The sequence below is a fragment of the Erythrolamprus reginae genome, chromosome 1, assembly GCF_031021105.1.
Source record: "Erythrolamprus reginae isolate rEryReg1 chromosome 1, rEryReg1.hap1, whole genome shotgun sequence".
In the NCBI taxonomy this organism is placed as follows: domain Eukaryota; kingdom Metazoa; phylum Chordata; class Lepidosauria; order Squamata; family Dipsadidae; genus Erythrolamprus; species Erythrolamprus reginae.
In genome coordinates this window covers 56,071,085-56,091,736 of record NC_091950.1, presented here as the reverse complement: position 1 = coordinate 56,091,736, position 20,652 = coordinate 56,071,085, and the positions used below count along the sequence as shown (strand labels likewise).

Here is a 20,652-nt window from a genome sequence, read left to right as displayed (position 1 = left end):
AAGAAATAAAATTCATGATATTTTTTTAAAAATAGAAATTTAACAATATACAGCCCATGTAAGGAATATTTAATTAACCCCCCCCCCCCATGAAAATAGCAAAAAGAGGTATAATGCAAATCTGTATGAGGCCTGGCCTTGCTTCAAAATCATATTCTTTGAATATTTGGTAGGGGGAAGAGAGTTCACTTGATAGTCTCACTACATTCAATGCACTGAAGCTGACTATAGATCTGTAGGTCAGAGGTTCAAATCTCATCACCGGCTCAGGGTTGACTCAGCCTTCCCTCCTTCCGAGGTGGGTAAAATGAGGACCTGGATTGTGGAGGCAATATGCTGGTTCTGTTAAAAAGTGCTATTGCTAACATGTTGTAAGCCGCCCTGAGTCTAAGGAGAAGGATGGTATAAATAAAGAAGTAAATAAAGTATACACTGTATAGAACTATGTACACAGAACTCCTTCTGGACTTACCATTGCATTCATAAAGTTCAGAAATGGCATAAGGAGACATTATTTCATTTCACTACCACATATAATATTCTTCACCCTTACTATAGGTCTTACTATACATAAGGAATCTCTTTCCAACCCACTAGGCTCCATATACTAGGCTCATGTACCTGTGAACAAAAGTTAGAAAGCCACTTTGTTGTTGGGTCATGTGGTGTGATCCTGGAAGTAGCTGCCATTTTCTGAGTGGCTGCATTGAATTGTGGTTGTTCAGAAAATGGTGGCCACATCCAGATTCGTGTTATATAACCCAGCAATGAAATGAGGACCCCAAGGAATGGGAAGCAGACCATGGGATGTTTCAGAGAATAGGTGATGGCTTAGGAGGTCTGGGATAGACAGACATAGGCTCGTTTTAGGCCTCCTAGGGCAGTGATGGTGAATCTTTTTCCCCCTCAGGTGCCGAAAGCACCTATGCGCGCGATATCTCACAAACAGGAGTGCTCACACCCATAATTCAATGTCTGGGGAGGGCAACAATGCTCCCCCCCAGACCTTCTGGAGATCAGAACTGGTCCATTTCCTGACTTGGGAAAGTAGGCCCAGTAGACTGGGGAGGGCAAAAACGCCCATCCCGCCACTCCTGAAGGCCCTCCAGAAGCCAAAAATGTTCTCCCAGAACCTCTGTGTGAGCTGAAAATCAGCTGGCCAGCATGGGCATGCACACTGGACCTAAGCTAGGGCAACAGCTCACATGCTGTCAGATATGGCTCCACATGCCACCTGTGGCACTCTTGCCATATTTATTTATTTTTATTTATTTATTCGATTTTTTTTATGCCGCCCTTCTCCTTAGACTCAGGGCGGCTTACAACATGTTAGCAATAGCACTTTTAAACAGAGCCAGCATATTGCCCCCACAATCCGGGTCCTCATTTTACCCACCTTGGAAGGCTGGAAGGCTGGGTCAACCTTGAGCCGGTGATGAGATCTGAACCGCTGACCTGCAGATCTAGCAGTCAGCTTTAGTGACCTGCAGTACTGCACTCTACCCACTGTACCACCTCAGCTCATAGGTTCACCATCACTGTCCTAAGGCCTCCCCTCATCCCTGAGGCACCCATACTTTGGTTACGGACCCACATAGTCATTTAATGACTGAATCAAGGAGAACAGGGAATAGTGGTCATTAAGCAAGGATGTCTCACTTAACACTGTCATAAGATGCAACCATAATGGGCAGGTTCCATTATGGTGGTAGGTGAAGAACTACCTGTACCATTATATCTTGGATTTTTCACCTGTTATAAAGGCAGTGAATTGCCGTAAATCTGACATGAAATATTACTGTACATTCCTGAAGGTAAGTAATTTTCATAATGTACACATGTTTCTTCCACTGGCAACATTCGAACTGCATGTTCAAAATAAGACATAAGGACAGAAATGATAACAGCCATTGCTGCATGGAAATATCAGTGAAGTATGTCACACGAGAAGGATAATTGATGAAAACCAATTGGCCTTTCTACCCATAAACAAAACATATAGGAAAATGATAGGTTTGAGAAGGGACCCCTCTGTTCACACATTTTGAGAGACTAAGTTAAGGACAGATTCCCCACATTTTTACCATGCTACTGTATCTGGCACCCTGAACATGAAAAACCATGAAAGAATCCGTGAAAAAAAGAGTTACCTTGAAATAGTATGTAATTCAGTAGAATGATTGTAGTATGCTGATCAAAAGTGTGAAACAGTGTAGGGATCTTCCCTCCTGTGTTCTTTTTAATGTGCTCACTCATAATATTTTTGGCAAGAGTAGAGTTGCGGAAATCAACTGACAAAAATTCCATGTCAAAGTATTTCTTGGACAAGTTATGGAAAGCATCCTTGATCTGAAATTCTTCCTGGATGAAAGAGAAGCTGTTCTGAGAAAGGGTGAGCTCTTCATTTTGGGTGATGTTAAGCCTTAATTGTTGGAACAAAGTCAGAAACTGCTCATCTTTTTCTTTCAAAAATGGCAAATTTAGAGACTGACTTATTTGGTGGCGGGTTTCCCCTTCTGAAGCCAACATGAATATGGCTAGAGCAAAAGATAGTGATAGTGGGGAAAAGAAGATGTTGTTGTCATGCTGCAGTGCTATTTTCCTGTAGAGATTGAATCCAAAATTATTAATCTTTCCTGTGAAATTGTGCAAAGAGACTAATGGTGAGGTGATGACTCTAGATGACGCTTGAGTAGTATCACGAGGATGTTGTTTATCAGAATCATTTAACACTAAGCTCTGTGGTTCTGCTACTCCTGAATTTTCTGCTATTCCATTCGATACGTACATTTCAGCAATCAGTCCAATCAAGACCAACAAAAAGTTAGTTTTCATTTTGCACTCCAGTTACTTCTTTCTGGTGAACAGAGTAAGCATAAATTGAGGACACAAGTTAATATTGTAATAAAAAAAGAAAGGAAGTTTTGGCCTTTGGAGGATATAATAGAACCCCATCCAACTCATTTATCCCATTTATGCTAATATCTTTTTTAAAGGAAACATCAATAGGATTATCTAATAAGTAAGTAAGTAAATAAATAAATAAATAAATAAATAAATAAATAAATAAATAAATAAATAAACAAACAAACAAACAAACAAACAAATCTAATAAATAAATAAATAAACAAATCTAATAAATAAATAAACAAATCTAATAAATAAATAAACAAACAAATCTAATAAATAAACAAATAAACAAATCTAATAAATAAATAAATAAATAGAATAAAATAAATAAATATCTCATGTTACTTTATTACTTTCACATTAAGATAAACTAGGATTAGAGATCTCCCCAAATTCATTTAGTGTTTATTCTTACACTGAAACAACACAATACAATAATGAAAATACTAAAGATGTTTCTACATTATTTCATATTTAAAAGCCTTGCCAAAGATTTAAACATTTATTAACAGAGACCCCAGTAAACATGGAGTTGATGGCAAGACAATTTTATGCAATCTCATAATGGAAGCTCCATTGACCAGAAAGAAAGAGATTCTAGGCAAATTGACTTAGTCTTTCCAGTCTGATTACATCATATTTGTAAAGGAGCACACTTTGAATGCACTGTAAAAAAAAGCCCTGATAATAATATATAAATTAATTCCACTTTGCAACCCCCAATATTTATAATTTTAAATTAAATGCAAATGCTTCTATCTTACCTGCGGGACAGTCTTTTTTTACCTTTCTGAAATCTGAAAAGGGAAACAAGTTACAGCATTAACTGGAATGCTGAGGTAAATATTTGCTATTCCAAAGTGTAGCTCCATAGTTTTGTCTGTTGTAGATTAACTGGATGACAAACAGGGATGTCTTTGTTTTGCCACAGAGCAGAGTTAAAGATGAAATAACCAGGTTCCAGTAAGTAGGATCTCTTGGGTAGCTGGATTTAAAATTAAAGAAATAAACAATCATAACGAAAAGGATACTTGTCATATTAAAGGGCTGTTCACAATCTCTAATTGATATTAATCAACCATTGATTGCATTGTATCAAGTGCATACCATTGTACGCATTGAATGGAATAGCAGAAAATTCAGGAGTAGCAATACCACAGAGCTTAGTGTTAAATCTCTTCCCTTTCAATGATTCTGATAAACAATATCCTCGTGATACTATTCAAGAGTCATCTAGAGCAGTGTTTCCCAACCTTGGCAACTTGAGGTTATTTGGACTTCAACTCCCAGAATTCCCCAGCCAGTGAATGCTGGCTGGGAAATTCTGGGAGTTGAAGTCCAGATATCTTCAAGTTGCCAAGGTTGGGAAACACTGATCTACAGTAATCACATCACCATTAGTCTCTTTGCACAATTTCACAGAAAAGATTAATAATTTTGGATTCAATCTCTACAGGAAAATAGCACTGCAGCATGACAACAACATCTTCTTCTCCCCACTATCACTATCTTTTGCTCTAGCCATATTCATGTTGGCTTCAGAAGGGGAAACCCACCACCAAATAAGTCAGTCTCTAAATTTGCCATTTTTGAAAGAAAAAGACCAACAGTTTCTGACTTTGTTCCAACAATTAAGGTTTAACATCACCCAAAAGATATAGATTGAGATACCAAAAAGGCTGTGGAAGCAGATACCTGGGACTACCTTTGAAGAGTGTTCAGAAACTTCAGAACGTGGCCGTGAGAGCTATTGTAGGGCTACCTAGATTTGCCCACGTCTCTCCAATACTCCACGGCCTGCATTGGCTCCCGATCAGTTTCCGGTCACAATTCAAAGTGTTGGTAATGACCTATAAATCTCTATATGACATCGAACCAGAATACCTCTGGAACCGTCTTCTGCCGCATGAATCCCAGCGACCAATTAGGGCCCACAGAGTTGGCCTTCTCCAGGTCTCGTCAACTAAACAATGTCAGTTGGCGGTTCCCAGAGAGAGAGCCTTCTCTGTGGTGGCCCCAGCCCTTTGAAATCAAGTCCCCCCCAGAAATTAGAACTGCCGCCACCCTCCTTGCCTTTTGTAAATTGTTAAAGACCCACCTATGTCACCAGGCATGGGGGAATTAAGATACCCCCAGGCATATATAGTTTTTGCATGGAATGATTGTGTTGCATGGTTTTAATGTTGGGTTTTAAATGTTTTTTAATATTAGATTTGTTGTACTGTGTTATTTTGTTGTCACCTGCTCCGAGTCCATGGAGAGGGGCAGCATACAAATCTAATAAATTATTAAATTATTATTATTACCTGGGGTTTACAAGTGGATTTTGTAATACCAATGATTCTTGATATTGTTGATATGGAGATAAAGAACTTTAAATAATTGGTGGTATTTTGAAAAGGCCTTCATGAGTAAAGAAAAGACACAAAAGATGCCTTATGGGATTTAAACAGAGACTTTTAGACTGAGAATTGGAAAGAGAAAAAGAATTAAAGGAAAATAATGACTTTAAGGATAAACTAGAGGTTAACAACATTTGTAATGATGAAAATAAAAAACAAGAAGACAAAGAGGAAAAGACTAAATTCATGATGATTTTACTGGGTTTTGCAGTAATCAAAAGAGAATTGGAGAAAATACTGGCACTGAATGAAACAATTAAAAATGAAACCATTAAAAAAGAAGGGGTAACATAGAGGAGAGAGGGGGAAAATGAAGGTAGAATTAGGCAAGTACAGTACTATTAAAGAGGAGGAAAAAAGCTTTGAGGGAAAAAAGATGGGGTTGTAAGCGTAAAAAAAGAAAAAGGGGAAAAAGAGTTAAGAAAAGTGGGATGGAAACATGAAGATAGATTTCTTTACCTGTTACTTCTCAATATTATTATGGTATATATTATATTGTTTCAATTATTATGAATCGTGAATAAGATTTAACTGACAGAGCAATGATTTGAAGGTTTGGCTGTGTTGTGGTTGGATCACAGCCAGCTTCTTTACTCACAGACTCTGAAGAGGAGGAATCGGGTCCGTCTAAGCATCATAGGCCCGTGTGGCTGTCAGAGAAGTTGGATAGTGAGGGTGAGGAAGTGATAAAGATTGAGGGTCCTGTAGAGCAGTGTTTCCCAACCTTGGCAACTTGAAGATATCTGGACTTCAGCTCCCAGAATTCCCCAGCCAGCGAATGCTGGCTGGGGAATTCTGGGAGTTGAAGTCCAGATATCTTCAAGTTGCCAAGGTTGGGAAACACTGCTGTAGAGAATATAGAACACCCAGCTAGATGATATTTGCTTTTATTCAATTAGGCTTAGATTTAGAATAATTTCATTGTCACTTTGAATGTACACTGGTTGTCATACTGTCAAGCCGGTGCGGAAGTTGGTGATAAATTAAAGCTTGCCATACTATCTATAGGAGATCTGATGTTTATGGGAACTTGGGAGGGGTGATTTTCTTTTCTTTTCTTTTTTTGAAAAAAGTGTTATTAAGTATTTACATTAAAATTACATAACAAACAACAATACATACAATACAACAGTATATACACAAAGATTTAAGTAAAGAAAAAAGGGAAAGGTGAGTAGAAAAAAATAAGTGTGAAAAAAGATAAAAGATAAAATAAAGCACTCTGCTTTATATATTACATATTTGATATCGTTATTTACAGTTGGAACTACTCTAAGAGTAGTGAATTTTGTGTGCAGCTTATGTCTGATCTACAAATGAAAATCTTCCTTTTACTGCTTTGTTATACATCGGTTACATAAATACATTTCCATGATCTTCATATCATTTTATCAATCGTATATCCTTCTTGTTTCAATGGCATAATGGTGCTATGGTATATTAATGTATATAAATAGTATTTGAGTTTGTTACTTCTAAATTTGATATTGGGGTTCCTAATTTTTTTTTCTAATTTTACTTAAATTAATTAAATTTTTATTCTAATTTATTTTTTGCAACCCAGATATACCACCTGTCCCAGCTTTTATGGAAGTCTTCCATGTCCTTATCTTGCAGTTCATAAGTCAGTTTTGTCATTTCAACTACCTGGTACACTTTGGTTATCACATTGTAGATTGTGGGTGTGAGTTCCTCCTTCCAGCATTGAGCATATGTGATTCTGGTCGCTGTTGTAATATGCAATATTACGTGTCTGTCGTACTTTGTGAAATGTTGCCTGAATATTCCCAGTAAAAAGAGTTCTGGTCTTATATTTATTTCCTTCCTTATAATTCCTTCAATCATGTTTCTAATTTCCCCCCAAAATTGCTTAACTGATGGACCTGTCCACCACATGTGATAGTAGGTGCCTGGTTTTTCCCGGCACTTCCAGCAGATGGGGGAAAGTTTAGGGTACATTTTAGACAGACGGGCTGGGGGGAGGTGCCATCTGTAAAACATCTTGTAGATATTCTCCTTGTATGGGATTGAAAGTGTTATTTTGTAGTTATTTACCCAAGTTTTTTCCCATTCTGGTAAATTTATCGTATAACCGAAGTTTTGCCCCCAGGCTATCATGTTACCTTTTACTTCCTCCTCGGCAAGTTCTTGGTAGAGCAAATATTTGTATATTTTAGAAATTTGTTTCTCATCTGAGCCCAGTAGAATTTTATCGAATGTGCCAATTTTTTGGAATCCTTACCTTTCTCTGTCCTCTTTATAAGGGAGGGGTGATTTTCTTAAGGGAACAGATGCAGCCACAAAGCATTCTTTCGAGTGGTTCAAGGCCATCCTATGCCCACCCATTTGGGTGGAAGCGGAAGGAGGACTTGCCACGCTGGCACAATCTGAGTGGGCAATGTGACCAGTTTGTGGGTGGGGGACAAGGGATGTGAACTTTCAACTGGGTAGTAAAATTAGATTCAGGTTTCCCAGTGTAGGTGCCAGGATGGCTCCAGCAATAAATTGGAACTTTAAGGGTTACTTTGACTTGGACTCTGATTTAGTTTGGATGCTACTTGGAACCTTGACAAATACATTAAAATGAAATTTCGTTGCATACAGCTCTCATCCAATATACACTATGTCAGCTTTAGCTAGCCCATCAGCCTGGAGCTGCCATTCGGGTGGGGGGAAGTGGTGGAACACCATGCCCGTCAATGAGCAGTGGAGAGCAGTGGAGAGCAGTGGAGAGCAGTGGAGAGCAGTGGAGAGCAGTGGAGAGCAGTGGAGAGCAGTGGAGAGCAGTGGAGAGCAGTGGAGAGCAGTGGAGAGCAGTGGAGAGCAGTGGAGAGCAGTGGAGAGCCAGTGGAGAGCAGTGGAGAGCAGTGGAGAGCAGTGGAGAGCCAGTGGAGAGCAGTGGAGAGCCAGTGGAGAGCAGTGGAGAGTCAGTGGAGAGCAGTGGAGAACAGTGGAGAGCAGTGGAGAGCAGTGGAGAGGGATTGCTGCCAGAACCATCAGACATGCCCCCCATCAGCTGTGAAGCGGTAGCAGCCATGTGGATGATCTTGAATAAAGACTTTAGACATTCAAACGCTTGCTGACATGCTGACATTCATTCCCTGATCTTTTATGTACACAACATCTTACAAAGAATCCCCGACCAGTCTGGTGGTAGGGACGGCAGCATGTCAGTAAGTGTTTGAATGTCTAAAGTCTTTATTTGCACAATAAACAGTTCTTAAACACCCCAAACCCACCAAGACATTCATAGTTCAGGCAGGTGCCAGCGATGTGGCAGTGGCCACCATCCTGTTGCAAAGGAATGATGAAGGGGCCCTGAAACCATGAGCATAATGTCAAGAAAGTTAACAGAGACTGAGCTCAACTGGCCCATATGGGAGGAGACGTTTGCAATCAGGTAGGCCCTGTTGACATGGTAGCACTTACTTAAAGTGACCAGATTTTAAGATTGGGAAAGAAGGACACCATTGAGGAAGAGGGGGGGGGGGGCGGCGGCTAAAAAAAGTTTAGCCAAAAAAAATTAGCAAAAAAATCTCACTCTCTCGCTCTCTCTTCTTCCATCCCTTTCTCTCTCTTTCTCTCTCTTTCTCTCTCCCTCCTCTTTCTCTCTCTTCCTCTCTTTTTTCTTTCTCTTTCTCTCTCTTCCCTGTCCCAATGGTGCCCAGGTGGAGGTGAAGGTGGGAAAGGAGGCGGAGGGGTGAAGCGGGTCCAAAGGCTCAGCAGGTGCTTCCTTTCTCTCGCCCACCCTCCAAGTTCCTCTGTTGTTCACCTCACCCGGCTCAAGACCAACATAGAAGGCCAGCTGCCCTGTTACTCACCCACGCAGCCGGCCTTCCTCTTAGGAGGTGAGGAGGGGCTGGGAAGGAAGAGCAGCCAGCAGAGGCCTGGCCAGCCCTTAAGCTCCTCCGGGGTCATGGCAAATTCTCCCGCCTGCCATTCCCTCTTCTGCAGGGCTGCAGCGCCAGAACACCACTGGGCCCATCCGGGGGCGGGGCAGGGGAAACGGGCGAGCATAGCTGGCTGGAAGTCTGCGCAGAGACCTCCAGCCAAGCTGGGTTGGGGCGGAGAGGGTGAGGCAGCAGCGGAGAGTCTGGAATTTCCTCCTTCCAGCCTCTTCCCAAGGGGGCTGGTTGGGAGGAAAAATAGTGGGACATTTTTCAAAGGGCATGAGACACGGGACAAATGATGAAAAAACAGGACTGTCCCGCTGAAAGCGGGACGTCTGGTCACTTTACACTCACTGGAAGAGGGTGAGATGCCCTTTGAGGTCTGGACAGAACACAAGAACTTGGAGGCGCTCCAGGCCCCCGGTGACTATCGCCGAAACAAGTAAAATGGACCTTATACTTCCTACAAACTTTTAAAAAACTTGTGTTAAACAGAGTAGCCCTAGCAGTAGAATCTATAATCCAAATAGAATAAACTGGATTTTGTCCCAAACATAATTGCAGTGATCAAATCCTTACACTAACTTATCTGGAATATGGATTCCAAAGGAAAATAAAACATGTGACTTCTTGGTGACCAATGATACCGGTAAGTCTTTCTAAAGGTTTTGTAGCTGATACACAGAAGAGCAATTGGCCTGTAACTTTGGGGAAGGTTTGGATCTTTACCTGATTTCAAAATGGGAAGAATATAATGACTTCTGATATTGGAAGCAATATGTAGTTATCAGGATAAGTGGCACTGTCAGGGAGAACATGATCCTATACAAGATGTTCATATATTCTTGAATGTGCCACTACCAATTCTCCCCTCCTGACTTAAGTTCTTGCTCCTCTTTCTGAAGTTTTAAAATAATGTAGTATATTTTGTTTAACCCAACCCAGCTAGGCGGCAGAACCTAACTGATCTTGAAAGTTAAAGTCGGTTAAGAAGGGTGGCATAGAAGTGAACTGAATAAACAAATCCTCGCAACCAACCAACACTCAGTAAAAGACCTTGGAATACTAATATCAAATGACCTAAGTGCTAAAGCCCACTGCAACAATATCGCCAAAAAGGCTTCCAGAGTTGTTAACCTGATCCTACGCAGCTTCTGCTCCGGCAATCTCACACTTCTGACTAGAGCCTACAAAACCTATGCCAGACCCATTCTCGAATACAGCTAATCTGTCTGGAACCCACACCACATCTCAGATATCAACACTCTTGAAAACGTCCAAAGATATTTCACCAGAAAAGCCCTCCTCTCCTCCACTCGAAACAGAATACCCTATGAAAACAGACTAACTATCCTGGGCCTTGAAAGCTTAGAACTACGATGCCTAAAACACGATCTGAGTATTGCCCACAAGATCATACGCTGCAACGTCCTTCCAATCAACGACTACTTCAGCTTCAACAGCAACAACACAAGAGCACGCAACAGATTCAAACTCAATATTAATCGCTCCAAACTTGACTGTAAAAATTATGACTTTAACAATCGAGTTGTCGAAGCGTGGAACTCATTACCGGACTCAATAGTGTCAACCCCTAACCCCCAACATTTCTCCCTTAGACTCTCCACGATTGACCTCTCCAGGTTCCTAAGAGGCCAGTAAGGGGCGTACATAAGTGCACTGATGTGCCTATCGTCCCCTGTCCAATTGTCTTTCCTTATCCCTTTTATCTTATATATTCTCTCCTCTATACATATTCTCTTCCTATCTACTTCTCTTCTTTTTACTTCCTATCTTTATATATATTACTTATTGCCTATTCTCTTTCATATGTATTGTATATTGGACAAAGAATAAATAAATAAAAATAAATAAATAAATAAAGTCTAATAAATAAATAAATAAAAACGTTCAGCCTAAGTGAAATTAAGAAAAATCTCCCAGAAGACGACAGTGAAAAGTCACGTCTGCATTATTACTAAGGAAAGGATGCGGATATGTGCAGAATATGAGCCTAACTCAGAAGAAGCATTATTTTTTAAAAAAATAGTTTTTATTATATTACAAAGATAAAAATAAAAAAGGAAGAGCAAATACATCTTATTTTACATCGGTATATCGACATATAAATTTGACTATACAATCATTGAGCTTGTTTCCGTAATTATTCTGTACAGATAATCTATGTCATTTCAAAATAGCAAGATTATTATATCAATAATTAGGTATAAGTTCTAAACTTCCTTCGCCCATACCCCCCCTTGAACTGTTTCGTAACAATTCGAAATTCCTTTCATTAATGGTATGCGGCATATGGTAACCGCGGTTTTAACATATTTTATTCTGACATACACTTTATCTAAGGTCAGTTTGGATTGAGTTTGATATCAAATCAATTGAAGGTTTTCAGAATCTTGTGTTTGCTCACTATCAATATTCTTTCTTTGTGTCATCCTGTTTTAGTTTTAGTTTTGTCTTTTTTCTTTTTGTTACCCATTCGTAAAATTTTCCCCAAATCTCATAGTATTTTGAGTCCTCTTTGTTTTTAAGTTTTTGGGTAAGTCTGTCCATTTCTGCACAATCGTATATTTTCTTAATTATTTCTCTTTCTGATGGTGTGTCCTCTTTTTTCCGGTTCTGTGCAATTGTGATTCTTGTGGCTGTGATTATATGGTGGATCAGATAGAAATCGTCTTTTTAAAATTTTTGATCTATTATGCCCAAAAGAAATGTCTCTGGTTTTAGTTTTAGTGTGATTGTAGTAATATCCCGAATCCATCCTTGAATTTTTTTCCAGATCTTTCTCATATGTGGACATGTCCACCATAGGTGAAAAAAGGACCCACTTTTGTTGTTGCGCCTCCAGCAATTTGGCTTCAGGTTAGGGTAAATTTTTGCTAATCTGAAAAATCTCCCAGAAGATTTTGAAAAGTCACGTCTGCATTATTACTGAGGAAAGGATGCGGATATGTGCAGAATATGAGCCTAACTCAGAAGAAGCATTTTTATGCCTTATTTAGCTAGTGATCTCTGGAACAGAAAGACAGGAACAGTGGTAGCATTGTCAACATCTTTGGATAAGTAGTGAAGAATTTAAGTCTCTTCCATGTCTCACATTCATCATCAGCATTTTGGAATCTGTTTAGATACTAGAAACAAAAAGCAGCAGCATTCCCGCATAACCACTAGATGTCACAACAACCCTTTTTATGTCAGTGGAAAGACAGTCTTGAAGCGAATTCATTGCATGCCTCTCCCAACCCAAAACTGGGGGCAGCTTTTTTCAGTCCACCCTTACTCTATTTCTTGAACTATTGACTGTTACTAGGATGGCATGAAATACAGGGATAAGGAAATTATCTTTCTGATACTCAGGACTGAAAAATATTGAACCTATAAGAGGCTGCAGTAAGGAAAAACCCACACTGGCTTAAGAGATTAAACTGATCTTCCTCAAGGTGATATCTTTTAATTGCCTTGAGTTACAATGTCCACCAGAGAACTTGGAATCACGCAATGATCAGAGTGGCCCACAGCTGCTCTTGGTAAGGAACGATAAGCATCATTTACTGTTGTATAGCAATGGTCTAATATTGCCTCTGGTGGGACAATTTACATGTTGAAAATATTTTGGTAGCTCATCTCTTAAGTTTTTAGTAATTTAAATATTAGATTTGTTATATGCTGTTTTTATTATTGTTGTTAGCCGCCCAGAGTCTACAGAGAGGGGCGGCATACAAATCTAATAAAGAAAGAAAGAAAGAAAGAAAAATCACATCAGATACCTGTACAATTAGCACAGGGGCTCCCCCAAGGCTGTGTACTCTCACCACTTCTCTTCTCTCTATACACCAATGACTGCATCTCAAATGATTCATCGGTTAAACTACTGAAATTTGCAGATGATACAACAGCGATTGGACTCATTCGAGACAATGATGAATCCGCCTACAGACGGGAGGTTGAACAACTAACCTTGTGGTGTGACCAGAACAATCTAGAACTGAACCGTAGAAATGGTAGTAGACTTTAGGAGAAACCTTTCCATTCTTCCACCTCTCACAATACTAGACAACACAGCATCAACAGTAGAGACCTTCACATTTCTAGGTTCTATCTTATCTCAAGACCTAAAATGGTCACCTAACATCAAAAACATCAACAAAAAAGCACAACAAATAATGTTCTTGCTGTGCCAACTCAGGAAGCTCCACCCCATGTCCAGTCAACGAAGCAGTGGAAGTGATGTGCCAGTGCCTGGAGGCTGTTGGGGCCTGGATGGGTGTCAACAAACTCAAACTCAACCCAGACAAGACGGAGTGGCTGTGGGTCTTGCCTCCCAAGGACAATTCCATCTGTCCATCCATTACCATGGGGGGAGGGACTATTGACCCCCTCAGAGAGGGTTCGCAACTTGGGTGTCCTCCTCGATCCACAGCTGACATTGGAACATCATCTTTCAGCTGTGGCGAGGAGGGCGTTTGCCCAGGTCTGCCTGGTGCACCAGTTGCGACCCTATTTGGACAGGGAGTCACTGCTCACAGTCGCTCATGCCCTCATCACCTCAAGGTTCGATTACTGCAACGCTATCTACATGGGGCTACCTCTGAAAAGTGTTCGAAAACTTCAGATCGTGCAGAACGCGGCCGTGAGAGCCATCGTGGGGCTTCCTAGATTCGCCCACGTTTCTGCAACACTCCGTGGCCTGCATTGGCTGCCGATCAGTTTCCGGTCACAATTCAAAAGCCCTGCGTGGCATTGGACCAGAGTACCTCCGGAACTGCCTGCTACCGCACAAATCCCAGTGACCGGTCAGGTTCCACAGAGTTGGCCTTCTCCGGGTCCCATCGACCAAACAATGTCATTTGGCGGGCCCCAGGGGAAGAGCCTTTTCTGTGGCAGCCCCAGCCCTCTGGAATCAACTCCCCTTGGAGATTAGAACTGTCCCACACTCCTTGTCTTTCATATATTACCCGAGACTCATCTATACTGCCAGGCATGGGGGAGTTGAGACACCTTTCCCCCAGGCTTTTTAAAAAATATATATTTATGTTTGGGTATGTATATGTTGTTTGCTTTTTGAAATATGATAGGGTTTTATGTGCTTTTTAATATTAGATTTGTTTTCGCTGGAATATTGTTTTTATTATTGTTGGGAGCCGCCCTGAGTCTTCGGAGGGGGGCGGCATACAAATCTAATAAATTGAATTGAATTGAATTGAATTGAATTGCAGATACAGTTCTATAGAGGAATCATTGAGTCTGTCATTTGCACCTCTATAACTGTCTGGTTTGGTTCTGCAACCCAACAAGACCGACAGAGACTTCAGAGGATAATCAGAACTGCAGAAAAAACAATTGCTGTCAACCTGCCTTCCATTGAGGACTTGTATACTGCACGAGACAAAAAGAGGGCTGTGAAAATATTTACTGACCCCTCACATTCTGAGCATAAACAGTTTCAACTCCTACCCTCAAAACTTCACTACAGAGCACTGCACACCAAGACAACTGGACACAAGAACAGTTTTTTCCCGATTGCCATCACTCGTCTAAACAAATAATTCCCTCAATACTGTCAAACTTTTTACTAAGTCTGAACTTCTATTCTACTAGTTTTTCTCATCATTCCTATCATCCTTTTCCTCCCACTTAGGACTGTATGACTGTAACCCTATGTCAATCATTAAGTGTTGTACCTCATGATTCTTGACAAATGTATCTTTTTCTTTTATGTACACTGAGAGCATATGCACCAATGGCAAATTCCTTGTGTGTCCAAATCACACTTGGCCAATAAAGAATTCTATTCTATTCTATTCTATTCTATTCTATTCTATTCTATTCTATTATATTCTGTTCTGTTCTGTTCTAGTTGTGGTTGGCTCTGGGCCAGCTCCTACAATGGGGAATTTGGACGTTGGTTTAGGAGAATCCTTAGGTTCCCAGAGACTTGTCTTATTGCCAGCATCTTCTGATAGTGAAGATTCATTGCCAAGGTCAGACTCTGAGGGAGTGGAATCGGACGGAGAGGTGGATGCAGCCAGCCCATTAGATAATGACCCCATTAGTGAGTCATCAGACTCAGAGGAGGATCGGTTGATAGATGCCTGTATGTGCAGGCTCATAGCTAGGAGAGACCAACTGCACAGGTATCATAGAAGATAAGGGAGAACACCTGTGACTGAGGCAATTAGGTTAATGGGGTTGCTGATAAATTACGGGCATTGCGGAGTGCGCATGTGGGCGTTTATCCATTTGATTGTTTTGGTTTGAACTGTTCTAGGACTTACACAGACTTTTTGGATAGTTCACAGTTAAGTACATCTTGTGAACTCATTGAAGTGGGGGGGGGGGGGGGGCTATGACACTTCCACAGCTGCCTTCATCTGCTCTGTTTGTTTTTGCCTCTCGCAGCATTCCAGGACTGTAATCTGTGTGGGAGTAATTTTGGCTCTGTTTAAAGTGCATGCATTCAGCACTGTTTTTGGATAAACAGATTTTCTTTTTACTCTGAGATGGTGCGTGTTTGGATTTACATTCCTAACTCATTAGGGGGGCTCTTAGTGAAGGACCCGGCATAACTATTCTATTCTATTCTATTCTATTCTATTCTATTCTATTCTATTCTATTCTATTCTATTTCTAATTCTATTTCTATTTCTATTTCTATTTCTATTTCTATTCTATTATTATAATACAGTATAGCCATTCTAGACACTGTTTTCAACTTTCAAAATCATACTGCCCAGTGCTTTCTCAGATACAGAAATTAGTTCCATTGCATTGTTTCACTGTATGTCTAGAGTTCTGTGTCCTGTGCTTTTAGACAAAGGTTTTAAACAGATTTTGTGTTGACAACATTTTATACATATATGTATGTATGTATGTATGTATGTATGTATGTATGTATGTATGTATGTGTTAAGTCTGTATATAACCAATGTAAAACTCTGTAAAAGAAAATACCTTGTAAATACTGTTTAAACTATGAATAAACCTTGGCCGCGTCTGATTGGCTAAGACGCACGGCCGTTTCTTTTAGGCGCGAGCCTTAAACGTATAAAAAGGGCTGTTCTGACACTGACAGCTCAGATGCGTTCCTTGCTGAAGTCACTTTCGAGAGAGCTGAATAAACGGAACCATCTTGCACTCCTGTCTGAGTCTCATTCATTTCACTGGCGACGAGAGAACGAAGAATCCACGAGTCAAGCATGAATCACCTCCAGATCGGCCGGGCTCCCGACTACTTCGACCCCGAGAAGTCGTCTTGGGACGCCTACATGGCGAAATTTGAAATCTTCCTAGAAGCGGCAGGAATGGGAGAAGCTGAAGACGACAGGAAGCGGGCGATCTTCTTGAACTATTGCGGGACTGAGATTTTTGACCTCGTCCAAACGCTTACCGACCCGCTTCCAGCTAAATCCGTTCCGTGGGACGACCTCCAAGCAAGACTGGCAAACCACTTCAAACCAACGAAGCCTGCCGTAGTCTACAGACATCAATTTTCCAGGATGACCCAGCGTGAGTCTGAGACAATCAATCAATTCGCCACGAGACTTCGCACGGTGCTGTCAAAGTGCAAATTTGACAGCCCAGAAGCTCGCCTCACAGACGCTCTGATCTTTGGGATGAAGAATGCGACCGTCCGGAACAAAATCCTAACAGAGGACGACCCAACGCTTCAGTCAGTCATCAAGCTGGCTCAAACAGCCGAAGTAGCTGACGCGGCCGCCAAAGAACTCAAGGAACACGAAAAGAAAGACACCGTCTCCAAAATCTCCGTTGCTGTTTCCCGCGCCGAAACCACAGATGACCTCAGCCCAGCTGCCACGGACGACGACACCTGTCTCCTGCTGCCTTCCGAGCAAGCCAGACAACCCAGATACCAACGCCCCTCCAACCCATGCCCCGGTTGCCGAGGAAATCACCCACGACAGCGTTGCCCCTTCAGGGACGCCATTTGCCGCCGCTGCAATCGACGCGGGCACATCGCCGAGGCTTGCAGAGCGCCCCTTCCAGAGGAGTCCTTCTCTACACCCCGCCAACAACGTTTCAACAACCAGGCACAACAACCGCGAGACAACAAATTTTCCAGAGGCTTCAATCGCAGAAACGACTCTACCGCTAACCGTGACTACGCACGAGGTAAAGCACAAACTTACGTAAATTGCGCAACTGCTAAAGGAGGGAACAAGATTATCATCTCACTACTTTTAAATAACAAACCTTGTAACCTAGAATTAGATACAGGCTCTAAGCATTCTATTATGCCTTGGGACAAATTCAAAATGTATATGCCAAATTTTCTTAAAACTGATTTTGTTAACTCAACTTTAATAATAAGGGATTTTCAAGGTAATGTCATACCTGTTTTGGGGAAAGTAGAGGTGCCTGTGAAATTTAAAAATTGTGAATATTTTCTTCCTCTGATTGTGGTTGAGGAAGCCAAACACTCCCTCCTGGGGTTAACATGGATGTCTCCTTTGGGAATTGAAATACTGGGTCTTTGTCATGTAAATGTTGAACCTGATATTCCTAACTTTATCCAAGAATTTCCTGAGGTTTTCAGCCCTACTTTGGGCACCTATAATGGGGCCCCTATCTCCTTCTCTCTAGATCCCAAGGTACCCCCAGTCAGACTTAAGCCTCGCAGGGTACCCCTACCACTATTGCCTAAACTAGACTTCCAACTGGACAAATTGATTGCCCAGGGCATCTTAGTCCCTGTAGAACAAGCGCCATGGGAAACCCCCATTGTCACTCCAGTTAAACCTGATGGCTCCTTAAGGGTCTGTGCAGACTACAAAGCCACTATCAATAAGGCCCTTCAACACCATCCATACCCGATCCCAGTGGTCCAACAATTGCTTCATTCTTTGGGGGAAGGGAGAGTATTTTCGAAAATCGACCTGGCACAGGCATACCAACAGCTTCCGGTCGATGAGGCCACATCCCTGGCCCAGACCATAGTGACCCATAGGGGTGCTTTTAGGTGCACCCGCCTGCAATTCGGGGTCAGTACCGCCCCAGGTATTTTCCAAAGTTTCATGGAACGATTATTGGTAGGTATAAAAGGAACCTCCCCATATTTTGACGATATATTTATATCAGGAAAAAACCAAGCAGAATTAAACATGCGCATCAGAGAAGTATTGGCTAGACTGCAAGTTAAGGGGTTAAAAGTAAAACCAGACAAGTGTGTATGGGGAGCAAGTAGCATAGAATTTCTGGGCTATAGAATAGACAGTGAGGGAATACACCCCACAGCAGACAAACTAGAGGCCATAACCAAAGCACCCGAGCCAAATAATAAGACAGAACTCCAAGCATTTCTGGGCCTCCTTAATTTTTATTCTGTCTTCCTTAAACAGAAGGCAACGGCAGCAGAACCACTACACCGACTGCTGCAGAAGGGAGTTCCCTGGACCTGGGGCACAATGGAGCGCGAAGCTTTTCATAAAATAAAACAGTTATTGACCTCTAAAAGCGTAGTGGTTCAATATAGCTCAACTTTGCCAATAAGGCTCACGTGCGACGCTTCGGCGTATGGGGTTGGCGGGGTATTAGCTCACATAATGCCAAACAATACAGAGGCCCCCATCGCCTTCTTTTCTAAAACATTGTCCATGGCAGAGAGAAACTACAGCCAATTAGACAAAGAGGCATTGGCCCTAGTCTCTAGCGTTAAGAAATTCCATTATTATCTCTGTGGGAGGAGTTTTGAACTAATAACAGATCACAAACCCCTGCTTGGTCTTCTAGCTGCCAATAAACCAACTCCTCCCTTCATGTCCCCTAGATTAATAAGATGGGCCCTTTTCCTGTCAGGATACCAATACCATCTAACACACAAGGGGGGAAAATCAATAAATCATGCTGACGGGTTAAGTAGATGCCCCATGCCCGAGTTAGTCTCAGATCCAACCCCCACAGAGGATGTCTTACTAATTGACCTTGAGGAAAACTGCCTGACCACTGCCAAAGAGGTGGCTGAGCACACTAAGAAGGATTTACTATTGTTAAAAATAATCAATTGTATTCAAAAAGGTTGGTTGGGAGACTCTGAGGAAACTGGGCTGTCAGAATTTAAATCTAAAAGGTTGGAATTATCCTACTTGAAGGGATGCGTGTTATGGGGTGACAGGGTGGTCATTCCCAATACCTTAAAACAGAAGGTACTAAGTATGTTGCATGCAGGCCACCCAGGCATTGTCAGAATGAAAGGGTTGGCCAGGGGCTATTTGTGGTGGCCAGGTTTAGATAGGGACATTGAACAATGGGTAGCAAACTGTGACCCTTGCCAGGAGTCACGGCCCAATCCCCCGAAAACAACACCTCTGGAATGGGAAAGACCCACGGGGCCATGGTCCCGCATTCATATTGACTTCGCAGGGCCTATTGGAACCCAAAACTTTTTAATTGTGGTAGACGCGTTCTCCAGATGGGTGGAAATCATTGCTATGCAAAACATTACTACTTGTGCCACCATTAAAGCATTATACCATTTGTTTGCCACACATGGGTGCCCAGACATCCTAGTTTCAGATAACGGGCCACAATTAACTGCCAGACAATTTGAGTGCTTTTTAAGCAACTTAGGGGTCAGACACGCACTCACATCCCCTTACTCGCCATGGGTTAATGGCCTTGCAGAACGTTATGTACGTGTGGCCAAAGAAGCCTTGCGCAGGGCAGGCCCAGGGGAAATACAACACAAATTAGATCAATTTTTATTAATGCAGCATATCACCCCAAATTCCATCACAAACAAAAGCCCAGCAGAAATTTTAATGGGTCGAAAAATAAGGTCCCCCCTGGACAGGTTGCACCCTCGTTATTGTACTCAAAATGTAAATAATGAAACATGTACAGCACCTGAAAGAAATATGTACCTAGGGCAACTGGTTTTTGCTAGAAATTTTGACGGGGGGTTGAGTTGGCTGAAAGGAAAAATATTGCAACAAACAGCCCCAAAATCTTATGTGGTACAATTGGAAGATGGCCGCACATGGAGGCGGCACATCGATCATTTAAGGGGGCGCATAACACCAAATGAAGAGCCGGCCGCTAACGGAAATTCTTCCCCCCAAGCAGACATTAATTCGCAACTCGAACTTTTGGAATTACAAAAGGACTTACCACGGCCTGATGCTTCCTCCAGCGACGCCGAGCCTTCCTCCTCTTCTGGGCACGGTGCGCCATCAGCATACTTGTCTCCGCAGGCCAGAGCCCCAACTTGGGCCCAGCCGCGGACAGGAGACAACGACGAGCCAACCTCCACCATAGACATACCAGCCGGTAATGATCTGCGCAGGTCTGAGCGCACGTCACGCCGGCCCAATCGATTGGAGGACTACGTCACTTGGCTCACTGATTGACAGTTTGGCTGAACTAATGAGGGAGGGGTGTTAAGTCTGTATATAACCAATGTAAAACTCTGTAAAAGA

General features: G+C 41.9%; 1 protein-coding gene across 1 annotated transcript in view; it reads right to left on the bottom strand.

The window, feature by feature from the left end:
- Positions 1-20,652, bottom strand: part of LOC139160909 (uncharacterized) — a 49,638-nt gene that overhangs the window by 10,703 nt on the left and 18,283 nt on the right. The window contains exons 6-8 of the mRNA XM_070739408.1: positions 8,552-8,630; positions 3,697-3,707; positions 2,151-2,841 (exon numbers count right to left, since the gene is read on the bottom strand). Coding sequence (XP_070595509.1) covers positions 2,151-2,841; positions 3,697-3,707; positions 8,552-8,630 — 781 coding nt within the window. The remainder of the gene's footprint in view (positions 1-2,150; positions 2,842-3,696; positions 3,708-8,551; positions 8,631-20,652) is intronic.